Source organism: Amblyraja radiata, chromosome 19 (genome assembly GCF_010909765.2).
Source record: "Amblyraja radiata isolate CabotCenter1 chromosome 19, sAmbRad1.1.pri, whole genome shotgun sequence".
Lineage (NCBI taxonomy): Eukaryota > Metazoa > Chordata > Chondrichthyes > Rajiformes > Rajidae > Amblyraja > Amblyraja radiata.
Window position 1 is genome coordinate 41,653,054 of NC_045974.1, and position 13,677 is coordinate 41,666,730.

General features: G+C 43.1%; 1 protein-coding gene across 1 annotated transcript in view; it reads right to left on the reverse strand.

The window, feature by feature from the left end:
- Positions 1-547: 547 nt before the first annotated feature.
- The window catches only part of capza2 (capping actin protein of muscle Z-line subunit alpha 2), a 46,407-nt gene continuing 33,277 nt past the window's right edge, over positions 548-13,677 (reverse strand). The window contains exons 8-10 of the mRNA XM_033038322.1: positions 13,286-13,357; positions 4,212-4,274; positions 548-1,494 (exon numbers count right to left, since the gene is read on the reverse strand). Coding sequence (XP_032894213.1) covers positions 1,354-1,494; positions 4,212-4,274; positions 13,286-13,357 — 276 coding nt within the window. The 3' untranslated portion in view covers positions 548-1,353. The remainder of the gene's footprint in view (positions 1,495-4,211; positions 4,275-13,285; positions 13,358-13,677) is intronic.

Genomic DNA, 13,677 nt, shown 5'->3' on the forward strand with positions numbered 1-13,677 from the left:
AGTCAGCACACGGCTACTGTGTAAAATCACAATGCCAGCACATTTTCACATAATGGCAAATAAGTGTAACTTATTTACAACTATAACACTATTCCGAATCATATTCCAGTATAACAGACTCATGGACTACCTTTATACATACCGCTTCATTCTAGACCAGAGTGATAGAGTGTAAACCAAGTTCTTCGTTGCAACCTCTTCAAGGAGGTTTTGTTATCTCTTAGTTGAAAATTACTCCAGTAATATTGGGACAAGTTTCCCGATTTTATTAAAACAGTCAAGGTGCATCCTAAAGTCTTTCATTAACAGTACAAATTCAGCCTTGATTTCTAGATTGCTAAAATAATATTTACATCAAACTACAGCAAACTTGGGAAAGGGTACTTGGCACTGCAATTGTTACCATGTCCATGCATTTCTTTCAGAAATGTATTCTAGATTTATCAAATGACAATTTTAATTGTCATTTACAAATGTATTATATACAAAGCACATTTAAGGGTAATTGAATGTCATTGCGATGAAATAAAACAGGCTGGCACACAAATTAATGAATACAGGTTTATATTACAATGTGTCTTGTTCTGGTACAGTTGTGTCTGTTTCATAAAAAATAACTCATGGGTAACTTTTAATACACAGCTCATTGAAGGAGAAGTTTATGTGGGTACAAAGCAGTAACTGCATTATGTATATTTTTGCAAGAAATATTAACTACATCTGAGACAGTTCATGTCAGTAAAGCGTAAACATTACTAACCATCTTGAATTATTTGCCCATTAATTCAGTATTTTCTGCCCCATGTCATTTACCCCTTGAACAGAATATCTCTATGGAGAATAAAGGCAAGTTCAGAAATTAACGTGGAAGTAACTGCAATCTATGATGGGATACATCTTAGATATAAATGATCAGTAACCGTTCACCTAAATAAAGTCCCTGGGAAGAAGTCGACCAAATCTGTTCAAATTAAAATTTGCTTCAATCCTCAGCAACATAATGTAAAGCAGGATCAAAAAAAAGGCATGGTCTCACCATGGTACTGTAAACAAATATGGCAACTAATTGTGATGCTTAAGAAAGGAACAAACATTAAAAATGAAAAGAGTCACATTGAGTAAACCATAAGTATTTTAACATTGTTAGAAAGGAAAATGCTGCTTTGAAAGCCATGAGCTTTGTGCACAGTAAATCTGTCATGAGCGCTAATGGTGTTCAACTGAAAGTGTATTAAAAAAAGGTTATGAGGCAATTTCCCAAATTATTTATAAATGTAATTCAACAATTTCACACGTGAGACCAGACCTTTTTAAAACAGACACGAAAATTATCCAGTCATGCGAAACTGCCTCTTAAAGATTTTGCATCTCTTTGCCAATCTTGTAGCTCAGGATCTTGTTCCAGTCGATTTTGGTGCGGGTGACTGGGAGTTGTCGGCGCAAGGCTTTAAATGTAGTGTCTGACATGGTCTGATAGTTTTCATTGATGGCAGTCTGGAAAAAAAATAAAAAAATTTAAGGTTCCACAAATGAAAGTAGTCCACAAGAATAATTTGCCAGGTAATTTACAAATAAAGTATGAATGATGGGTCAAAATGGACCAATCTACAAGCCAATGTCCTATAGAGAACCACCAACTAATAGCAGTGTGCCAGCCAGTGGCCTTCTGACATGGGTTGAAATGTACAGGTGCAGAGGTCAGGAATGTTCCAGATGTCAGATATTGGTACATCTCAATATTTGTTCAGCCACTCAACTCAGCATTGAATCCAAGGGTGAATCACAAACATCCTGATGACCATGGCCAATGCATGAAAAGCTTATTCATTTGAAAGAGGTTGCTGACCTTAATTGGAAAGTTAAATACATTTTTATTTTATTTTGTCTTCATGCCCAATAGAATATAGAGCAGAGCAGCACAGAAATGGCCCTTCAATCCATAAGGATTGTGCCGAACATGATCCCAAGATGACATATCTCATCTGCCTGTACATGGTCCATTTCCCTCAATTCCTTGAACTTCCATGTGCCCATCCAGCCTCTTAAAAGCCACTATCATTTGTGCTTTCACCACCACCCCTGCCAATGTGTTCCAGGCCCCAACTTGTCCCGCATAACTCCATTAAATTTTCCCCCTCACCTTATAGCTATAGTTAACATTTCCACCAAGGAAAAAGGTTCTGACAGTCTATCCTATCTATGCCTCTCATAATTTTATATACTTTTATCAAGTCTCCCCTCAACCTCCAACATTCTAAAGAAAACAATCCAAATCTGTCAGACCTCTCCTTGTAGCCAAAACCCTCTAATCCAGGCAGCATTCTGGTAAACCTCTGCACCTCTCCAAAGCCGCAACATCTTTTCTGTAATGGGGTAACCAGAACCGCATGCAATATTCCAAACGCGCCCTAAGCAAAGTCTTATAGAGCTGCATCATGATTTCCTATTCAATGTCCCTAGTAATGAAGATGCGCAGACTGTACACTTCATTACCACTCTATCCCCTTGTGCTGCCACCTTTAGTGAGCTATGAACTTGGACTCCATGCTCCCTCTGAACCTTGATGCTATTAAGGGCTTTGCCATTAATTGCATACTCTCCTTATATTCAACCTCCCAAAGTGCAAGACCTCACACCTACACGGGTTAAACTCCATCTGCCATTTCTTCGCCTATTTGTGCAGCTGATTATATCCCACTGCATCTTCCAACAACCTTCCTCACTGTCTGCACTCCGTCAATGTGTGTCATTAGCAAACTTATGCTGCTGGCCGGGCCGAGGCAGCGTGAGGCATAATTGGATTCAATGGAAAGAATGTTCGTTCGTGTGGTTGTCTGGGCTGCGTCCACAATTCTCTGCAATTTCTTGTGATCTAGGATGGAGATTTGAGAGTTGTTGGGGAGAAAAACTGAGTTAACATTTTAGTTTAAAGAACTTTTATCACAACTGGAAAAGTGAGAAAATAAACTAGCTTTAAATTGGAGACTTTGAATCTCTCCGATCAGGTGAAGCCTGGATGGCTGAGGTGATCCTATTGTCTATAGAGCTATCTAGACGATTAGAGAGAAATTAAGGGGAGGTTAAGGCAGTGAAACACAGGTGAAACAAAACAAAGAGAAGAATACTGGAAATGTGCAACAAATCAAACAGTGGAGAGAAAAACTGGGTTTATATTCCAGATGGATACAGTCCTAATTCTGATAGAAATTGAAAAAGCAAGCCGTTTGAAATGTTTGAATTTGATATTTGGTCTCAAAGCTGCAACATGTCCAGATGAAAGATGAGATGTTGTTCATTGGGATAGCACAGGAGGCCACAGACTGACAGGTTAATGTGGGTGTGTGATGGAGAATTAAAGCGACAGGCTACCAGACGTTCAGGGTTGCTCTTTGGACTGACCAGTGATGGTCTGCAAAGTAGTTACAGGACAAACATTGCCCGACTTGCTGGGAATTTCCAGCATTCCCTTTGGGTTTCAGGTATTAACAGCTCTGACCCCATTTCACAGCTTTAACATGATAGCCAGTTCGTTTTCTCAAGCTTCCCTCACCATCTGATTTCAGAGAGGGATCACTTTGACAACCATGGCCTGCTCCTATTAGGTTGTATCTATTCCTACTCCACGGCTTTAAATGAACATTTTCTCACTGGCCCACTTCTGATTGAAGTGGCTTCAACCTGAAACATTAACCTCTTCCTGCAGCTGTACTTTTTAAATTTTAGATTTCCAGCATCTGCTGTCTTTTCATTTTCAGTTTATCATGAAAATTCTAAAAGTTAATCATGCAAATAGAAAGAATAAATAATTAGAAAATCAGTTAAAAATGTTCATAAGCACTACTTATTTCCACTCATTACTGGTAGACAAAAATGCTGGAGAAACTCAGCGGGTGAGGCAGTATCTATGGAGCGAAGGAAATAGGCAACGTTCGCTCCATAGATGCTGCCTCACCAGCTTAGTTTCTCCAGCATTGTCTACCTTCGATTTTCCAGCATCTGCAGTCCCTTCTTAAACATTACTCATTATTGCCCCAGATTTAAAAATACAGAGGCAAGTTCCAAACAAGTAAAAGCTTGACAACTGCAAAATTTTTGTTTTGACTGTCTGGACAGAATGTCAGCCAGAAATTGATGCCAAACAGATCTGCAACAATAAGAAATCAGTTCAAATATCTATTGGGATGACCAAATATTCATTTAATCATTCATACCTGGTATTCATTTTCTACAGCTTCTACAAGTTTTGTGAATTCTTTAGCCATCTGGGCTTCATTCTGTAAAAGAGAGCAAAACAATTTAGATGTTTACTAGAAGCAGCCAGTAGATAAAGTCATGATTTTGGCAGGTGCCCCCAAAGAGAGCAGGCACCCACAAATAGAGCAAGAGGCAGTGATATGGATTACAACAGAAGAGGATCTTGGAAGAGATAAAATGGTAAGTATAGGTCACGTAGTAATTGTGGTGACTAAGCAGAGTGTAAAAACATGTACAGCCAGGATGCTATTATTATTTGGGGTTTGGGGAAGGGGATACAGTGGGGAGAAGACCAAATTACAGACTGGATGAGGAAGGCTAGCTCGTGTTTGCTATCAAGAAACTATGAAATTCTAGACAAATTAACGTCTATTTTCAGGGTATTACATGCATCAAATGTTAGTTATTGAACGCTTTGAAAGTTTTCAGTTGATCACATTATGTCAGCCTTTATTTGTAAATGGTAGGGCAAAACTGGCTAACCACATTGAATTTTTGATCTTAAGTCTTTGAAAAAGCAGACAGGAGAATGCTTATGGTTGTAATTTATAAGAATATGCAGAAAATATATAATTTTTAAATCGAGATTGTAACCAATATTGAACCCGAGGGAAAAAACAGATTTTTGACCCAGTTAGAACAATGGTCAAGCAGGTGACAGTAGAGCCAAGCAGATAATGAATTTACAGGATGTCAATGTTTACGATTTAATAAATAATAGCAGCTGTGAATGAAATCAAATTATAAAAGTTTGTGAGCAAGACAAAAAGTTTCATTTCTTAGAAACCTTTTGTATGGAAAATAATGTTACAAAGATGAAAATCATGTTACAAATACGTGTCAATAGAAAAACCAGGGCTTAGAGGCTTCAGTTTCAGATTTGCAATAACGAATATATAGGTATTATCCCGACAGACATTACGTTAATTTGTTTATAATTTCCTGGTTTCTCAGTCATCTAAAATAGCCATGATGAGACACTTCACGTGTGATAAAGTACAATTCATTCAGTCTATATATTCTCCGTGGATTGTCACCTTGTCGTGGTGGAGCTATGCTCCTGGTAGGGCCACCCATGGCAGTAAGGTCGAGGGGGAGGTCTCTGACAAAGAGCAATCCAACCAAGACCTCAACGGTGGAACAGGCGGAGGACGATGGCTGACCTTAGTGGAGCGTCACAATGGCTGGGAAGGCGGATGAAGGCTGCAGCAGAAAAGGGTCTCCGGTCGTCTTGTACTACATTCCACCAGATCCTGACCCAGATCTGTCAAGGACCGTGGGGTGGCTGCCTGTGCACCAGTCTCCCCACGTTAAACAAAGTCACGCACAGGCGTCCTCCATATAGCACCCTGGAGGGGTGAAGGTAAACACCAAATGCAAACCTCCACTGCCTTGTGGCTATTACCTTATTCAGGAAAGGTGAAGACTGGATCTGGAATAGGCAGAGGAGACCACCATTTGGGTAGGATGGTGGACCCAGCAAAGCGTCGCAGAGCGCAATTAGGGCACAATGATCACGCAGAACACTGGTGGCCGTCCACTGCATCCTGACCTGTCGCCAGCCGCCTTGACTATGTCTTGCCACTGGATCCAGATAGGCCGGGACGAGAGAGTGAGGCTGACGATTTGTGCAACTCTCCCTCACTTTAATCCAAGTCAAGCGCACGTCATAACTTCAGGACCCGTACCGTCCAACTGGGCGAAGCAAGATCACCACAGGAGCACGTGCAGCCGAGAAGAAGCGCACAGCAGAAGCTCAGAACCGTGCGCAAGGCTCGAGCCACTTCAACTTCTGCTGCAGCACCCACCATATGCGGGCGAGCCTTCCGGGCCCGGATCGGTCTCACCAGTCACCTCAGGTCCCACAAACAGAAGCACTGAAGTCATGGTCTTCTTCGACTGCAAAGGATGAACAACATGTTCTTCTCTTCACTGTTACAATCAATTTAACCAACATATTGTAAATAGTTATCCTAATTCACTCATGTTTTATCCAATTTGGTTGCGGAAACACACATTACAGCAGAACTACCTGCACTTTCAAAGAAATGTTAATAGATTGAAGTGAACAAAACTATGCCAAATGGATTTCCGAGAAGATCATGAAGATATAATTATCTTTGGATCATAGTGCTTTCTATGTAGTGGCTGAAATGCTAGTGAACAATGGAGGTCCAAAGAAATGTCCTGATTTGTGTAACTGGATACCATGTAATATTAGAAAAAAGGCAATGGAACACTTGCTTATACTACTAGGCAACGTTTGTCCCCTTGTACATCACAACCAAAGGCCAGCTTAGACTACACCAGGAATATTGCAAGTAGCTGGGCACCACATTGTCAGCAGATGTTGCCCTTGGAAGAATCCACTGCAGATTTACTAAAATTAAATCAGGACCAGGACCAAGACCCAGCAGTATGAACATTGACTTCTCTAACATCAAGTAACCCTTGCTTTCCCCCTCTCTCTATCCCTCTCCCTTCAGTTCTCCAACATCTTTCTGTCTCTACATTATCTCTGTTTGCTTTCTTGTCACCTTCGCCCAGCTAACAATGATCTATTCTACATTTCCCTTGATCTCCATTCCTTTGCCCTGTTTTCATACCTTCACACTTCCTTATCTAGCTATCTCCCACCTGACCAGTCTGAAGAAGGGTCTCGCTGTGACGGGATCAGTCAAAGTCAGCATGGATTTATGAAGGGGAAACCATGCTTGACTAATCTTTTGGAATTTTTTGAGGATGTAACAATTCGAATGGATAAGAGAGAGCCAGTGGATGTGGTGTATCTGGACTTTCAAAAAGCCTTTGACAAGTCCCACACAAGGGATTAGTGTGCAAAATTAGTGCACATGGTATTGGGGGTAGGGTATTGACACGGATAGAGAACTGGTTGGCAGACAATTTCCCTCTACTAACACTCTACTCTGCTGGTCCTCACCCTCAACAACTTCTCCCTCAACTCCTCCCACTTCCTCCAAGTGCAAGGCATAGCCGTGCACATCAGGATAAAAGTTAAAGCACTTCCACGAAACAAAGTAGTAACTGATACAAAGTTGATTTTTAATTTTATGGTGCAGTATATTATTGACAACAACATTTACAGAAAATAGAAAAATTAGAAATAAAATTAGCACATTCATAATTTCATTAAATGGGTAACTGGTTTCAATAGGTTAAATGATCTATTTTCATTCCTATGTCAAAAAAATATAAAATTACGTTGACCAAAGGCACATCCTGGAAATGTTAAATAAAAAGATCTTAATTAGGTTCAGAGACATTCCTGATAATCCAAGTTGTACGTACTACCCAGATCGATACTCAGTTAGCTGGTTTAAACATACAGTGCCCTCCATAATGATTGGGACAAAGACCCATCATTTATTTATTTGCCTCTGTACTCCACAATTTGAGATTTTGAATAAAACAAATAAAAAATCACATGTAGTTAAAGTGCACATTGCCATTTTTATACATTTTGGTTTCACCATGTGGAAATTACAGCTGTTTTTATACATAGTCCCCCCATTTCAGGGCACCATAATGTTTGGGACACATGGCATCACAGGCGTTTGTAATTGCTCCGGTGTGTTTAATTGCCTCCTTAATGCAGGTATAAGAGAGCTCTCAGCACCTAGTTTTTCCTCCAGTCTTTCCATCACCTTTGGAAACTTTAATTGCTGTTTATCAACATGAGGATCAAAGTTGTGCCAATGAAAGTCAAAGAAGCCATTATGAGACCGAGAAACAAGAATAAAACTGTTAGAGACATCAGCCAAACCTTAGGCTTTCCAAAATTCAGATTCAGATTCAGATTCAATTTTAATTGTCATTGTCAGTGTACAGTACAGAGACAACGAAATGCATTTAGCATCTCCCTGGAAGAGCGACATAGCAAATGATTTGAATAAATAATAATAAGTGTCCGGGGGGGGGGGGGGGGGGGGGGGGGGTGATTGGCAGTCACCGAGGTACATTGTTGAGTAGAGTGACAGCTGCCGGGAAGAAGCTGTTCCTGGACCTACTGGTTCGGCAACGGAGAGACCTGTAGCGCCTCCCGGATGGTAGGAGGGTAAACAGTCAATGGTTGGGGTGAGAGCAGTCCTTGGCGATGCTGAGCGCCCTCCGCAGACAACGCTTGCTTTGGACAGACTCAATGGAGGGGAGCGAGGAACCGGTGATGCGTTGGGCAATTTTCACCACCCTCTGCAATGCCTTCCGGTCGGAGACAGAGCAGTTGCCATACCATACTGTGATGCAGTTGGTAAGGATGCTCTCGATGGTGCAGCGGTAGAAGTTCACCAGGATCTGAGGAGACAGATGGACCTTCTTCAGTCTCCTCAGGAAGAAGAGACGCTGGTGAGCCTTCTTGATCAGAGTTGAGGTATTGTGGGTCCAAGAGAGGTCATCGGAGATGTTGACTCCCAGGAACCTGAAGCTAGAAACACGTTCCACCTCCGTCCCGTTAATGTGGATGGGGGTGTGCGTGCCGCCCCTGGACTTCCTGAAGTCTACAATGAGCTCCTTGGTCTTCTTGGAGTTAAGGGCCAGGTTGTTGTCAGCGCACCATGCTGCTAAGTGCTGGACCTCCTCCCTGTAGGCCGACTCATCGTTGTTGCTGATGAGGCCAATCACCGTTGTATCATCTGCATACTTGATGATGGTGTTAGTACCATGTACAGGTGTGCAGTCATAGGTGAAGAGGGAGTAGAGGAGGGGGCTCAGCACACAGCCCTGTGGAACGCCGGTGTTCAGGGTGAGGGTTGAAGAGGTGTGCTTGTCTAACCTAACAGACTGGGGTCTGTTGGTTAGAAAGTCCAGTATCCAGTTGCAGAGGGAGGGGTCGATGCCCAGGTTACCGAGTTTGGTGATCAGTTTTGATGGTATAATGGTGTTGAATGCTGAGCTGTAATCGATGAACAGCATTCTTACGTAAGTGTCTCTGTTGTCGAGGTGGGAGAGGGCGGAGTGAAGTGCCGTTGAGATGGCATCCTCCGTACTCCTGTTCTTGCGGTAGGCAAACTGATAGGGATCCAGTGTGGGGGGTAGGCAGCTTTTGAGGTGTGCCAGGACCAGCCTCTCGAAGCACTTGGTGATGATGGGGGTAAGTGCAACTGGGCGGAAGTCGTTGAGGCTTGCCGCAGTGGAGTGTTTTGGCACTGGCACGATGGAGGTGGATTTAAGGCACGTGGGGACAACTGTTTGGAACATCAACTGTTTGGAACATCATTAAGGGACTGGCTGGCCAAGGAAGACCTCCACAGCTGATGACAGAAGAATTCCCTCTATAATAAGGAAAAATCCCCAAACACCTGTCTGACAGATCAGAAACACTCTTCAGGAGTCAATGACCACTGTCCGCAGAAGACTTCATGAACAGAGGCAACACTGTAAGATGCAAACCACTGGTTAGCCGCAAAAATAGGATGGCCGGGTTACAGTTTGCCACAAATATACTTAAAAGAGCAACCACAGTTCTGGAAAAGGTCTTGTGAACAGATGTGACAAAGATTAAATTATATTAGAGTGATGGCAAGAGCAAAGTACAGAGGAGAGAAGGAACTGCCCAAGATCCAAAGCATACCACTTCATCTGGGGTTATGGCCTGGGCATGTATGGCTGCTGAAGGTACTGGCTCACTTATCTTCATTGATGATACAACTGCTGATGGTAGTAGCATAATGAATTCTGTATAGACGCATCCCATCTGCTTAAGTTCAAACAAATGTCTCAAAACTCATTGACCGGCGGTTCATTTTACAGCAAGCCAATGATCCCAAACATATTGCTAAAGCAACAAAGGAGTTTTTCGAAGCTAAAAAATGGTAAATTCTTGAGTGACCAAGTCAATCTCCCGATCTGAACTCAAATGAGCATGCCTTTTATATGCTGAAGACAAAACTGAAAGGGACTTGCCCCCAAAACAAGCATAAGTTAAAGATGGCTGCAATACAGGCCTGGCAGAGCATCACCAGAGAAGACACCCAGCAATTGGTGATGTCCATGAATCACAGACTTCAAGCAGTCATTGCATGCAAAGGATATGCAACAAAATACTAAACATGACTACTTTCATTTACATGACATTGCTGTGGCCCAAACATTATGGTGCCCTGAAATGGGGGGACTATGTATAAACCAGGGCTCAAAATTAACGGTTGCCCGGGAGCCACTGACCACTCAAAGCGCCGCCGGGCAACCTAAACACCGAGTCATTTTGCCTGGCTTGGCAACCAGATACTGGTTTGTACTGAAGACAGACACAAAAAACTGGTGTAACTCCGCGGGTCAGGCAGCATCTCTGGAGAAAAGGAACGCAATGTTTTGTGTCGGCGGTGACGGCTGTATTGCATGGGAAAGATACTAGATGCGGGATGAGGAAGGTCGGAGCGAATGACGGGCCCTGCACAGCAGCCCCATCACCTCCTCCTCCCGCACCCGCCCTGATAGCGGCCGCCGTTTGCAAATACGCTAACGGCGCTTTCAATACAAACCCTCCCGCACGCCGAGGCCGGGAGGAGGGAGGGAGGGGGAGGCCTCGGCGTGCAGGAGGGTTTGTATTGAAAGCGCCGTTAGCCTATTTGCAAGCAGCAGTCCTTATCAGGGCGGGCAGGTTGCGGGAGGTGGAGGAGATGGAGCCGCTATCGCGGCTGCTGCTGCCGCTGTGCGGGACCCGTCATTCGCTCCGACCCTTCTGAAGCAGCTACACCATAGATCCTATAGCTATAGGATCTTTGAGCTGCACCGCTCGGCCCCGCACCTTGCTGTTGGCTGGCGGAGGAGGGAGGCGGTGGCGAGGAGTTCCCAACGGCCAAGGCAGCGGGGCGATGTTGTCCGAGGAGCGCTGACCTTCCCTCCTCCCCACCTCGCCCCCCTTCTCTCTCTCTCCCTCTCTCTCTCTCTTGTACGCCCCCTCCACCCCCCTATCCTGGGGCTCCTCCTCTCCATTCCGCACTGATCCCCGTTCCCGCCTCTATTCAGTCCTACAGACATCCGCTGTTCTCCCCTCCCCATCTCCCCCCCCAATCTATTCTTCCTGCGCTGATCACCCCATCCACCTCGCATTGATTCTCCTTCCCCCCCCCCCCACCCCATCCATCCTACACTGGTCCCCCAATTCATCCTGTACTTACCCCTTTCCCATCCATCCTGCACTTCTCCTCCATCCATCCTGTACTGATCCTCCATCCATCCTGTACTAATCCATGCATTCATCCCGTACTGACCCACCCTCCATTTACCCTGCACCTTCCCCTCATTCATCCTGTAGTGATCTCCCATTCATCCTGCACAGACCCTCCGATCCACACTGTACTGACACCCCCCCCCCCTCTATTCATCCTGCGCTGATCTCCCCCCCCCCCCCCCATCCATCCTGTACTGATCCTCCTATTCAAGAAGAATGGGGGGGGGGGGGAACAGTCTGAAGAAGGGTCTCGACCCGAAACGTTGCCTATTTCCTTCGCTCCATAGATGCTGCTTCACCCGCTGAGTTTCTCCAGCACTTTTGTCTACCCCATCCATCCCGGTTGAACCCCCCCCATTCAACACCACTGACATCCCCCGTGCTCTCCCCTCACAAATTTACCTACTCCAACCAACACGTACTAATTCACCTGCCTCAATCCATCCATTCTGCACCGACTGCCTTCTCACCCCCCGCCATCTATCCACCCCGCACTGATTCACACACAACCCCCTCCCTGACCTTATTATCCTGGAAATGTCTTCAGAGCGAACATTGACTATGTTTGATAAAGGAATGCAATCGAATGTGTTTTAATTCCCATTATTTGTTTTAATCCATAAAGATGGATTAATTAAATTGTGAACACGTGGAACATTAAAACCGCAGTGCTCGATTGTCACTGCTACCGTTGACACGTTATTACAGAATTCATTTTATGGCAAATCAATGCTCTTAATATGGAATATCAGTACTGTAGTTATTTAATGAGAAACATTCGCAACTATACGTAAGCATATATGTTACCATGGTCCAGGATTTATTGACACAGGTTGATCATACGCTGAATAATCCAACCACATTTTTGTTTGGAAGTGGAAAGAACTAATAGTAATTGCATTAATTGCAATGTGTAAAAAGAGTTGAGATACTGTCTTATAATTTTGCCGCATGTTATTGTGGGATATATCATGTCTTGATTGATGAATATGTTTAGTTTGTGACTTTATTTAAAGCAGAAATAATATGCGAGTGCTTCATTTGAGCATAATTCAGACTGGTAACTACGCACTTCGTCCGAGCACATTATCGCACGTGTCATGCAAGCCATCTTAAATGACCACCTAAACTGTCATTTGGCAACCTAAAAAGGTTGCCCGGCTGGCAACAGGGAAAAAAAGTTAAGCGAGAGCCCTATAAACACTGCTGTAATTTCTACATGGTGAAACCAAAATGTATAAAAATGGCCTTTATTAAAATCTGACAATGTGCACTTTAACCACGTGATTTTTTAATATTACAAATCTTAAATTGTGGAGTACAGAGGCAAATAAATAAATTATCGTTTTTTTGTCCCAAACATTATGTAGTCTGTTCTTGATCTAAAGGCATGGGGAAAGGATAAGATCAGCAACAGCTACAATTTCCATTTGCTATTTCAAAATCCTATTGGATTACTTACATAGGGATAGCATTGGGTAAGGATTGATGCTTTTCCCAGCAGAGTTTTCAGGCAATATATCATCTATGTTTACTTGGGTGATGAATCAGCCTTAGGGCAAGGTTTCAGAGATCTGCTGGCACTCCTTAACAGCTGATCACAAGATTATGCATTCAATAAAATAGTATTGTGGAAGAGAAAAGGCAGCGGTAAAAGGTGTATGGCACAGTTGTGTGTGGCAGGTAAATTACCAGTCTATATCTCTCTTTATGCAAAAATATACATGTAATACACAAATAAATATATATGCAAGAGAAATTCTCAAACCCAAGATTTATGCATGTTAAGTATCAAAGATACAAAGAAGAAAAAGCAGTATAGCAAACCATGGTCTTACTTACAGTGACAGACAAAGTTTCCTGTACATCTTTATGACTGACCAGTTGAACATTGCCATCTTCATAATAATGAACCTGAAAAAACATAAGGTTTGGATATCACATTCAAATTTGAAATTCTTATTAGATACACCAAAATTTGACCAAAGAAGAAACACATTCCTTCTCCCAACCTACCCCCACCCTATACACCCTTACAAATAAAAAGGGAAACCACTTTAAATTTAGCTCCAGCAAAACTTGAGAACCAAAAACTTAAAACCAAATTTAATGAAAAGGAAAACACCCAGGTTAAATAACATTGAGGAGTGTTTCAGGTCAATGGCCTAAATTCTGATGAAAGGGCATCAATCTGAACTCGATTTTGTTAGCCAGACAATGCTTGGTCCAGGTAC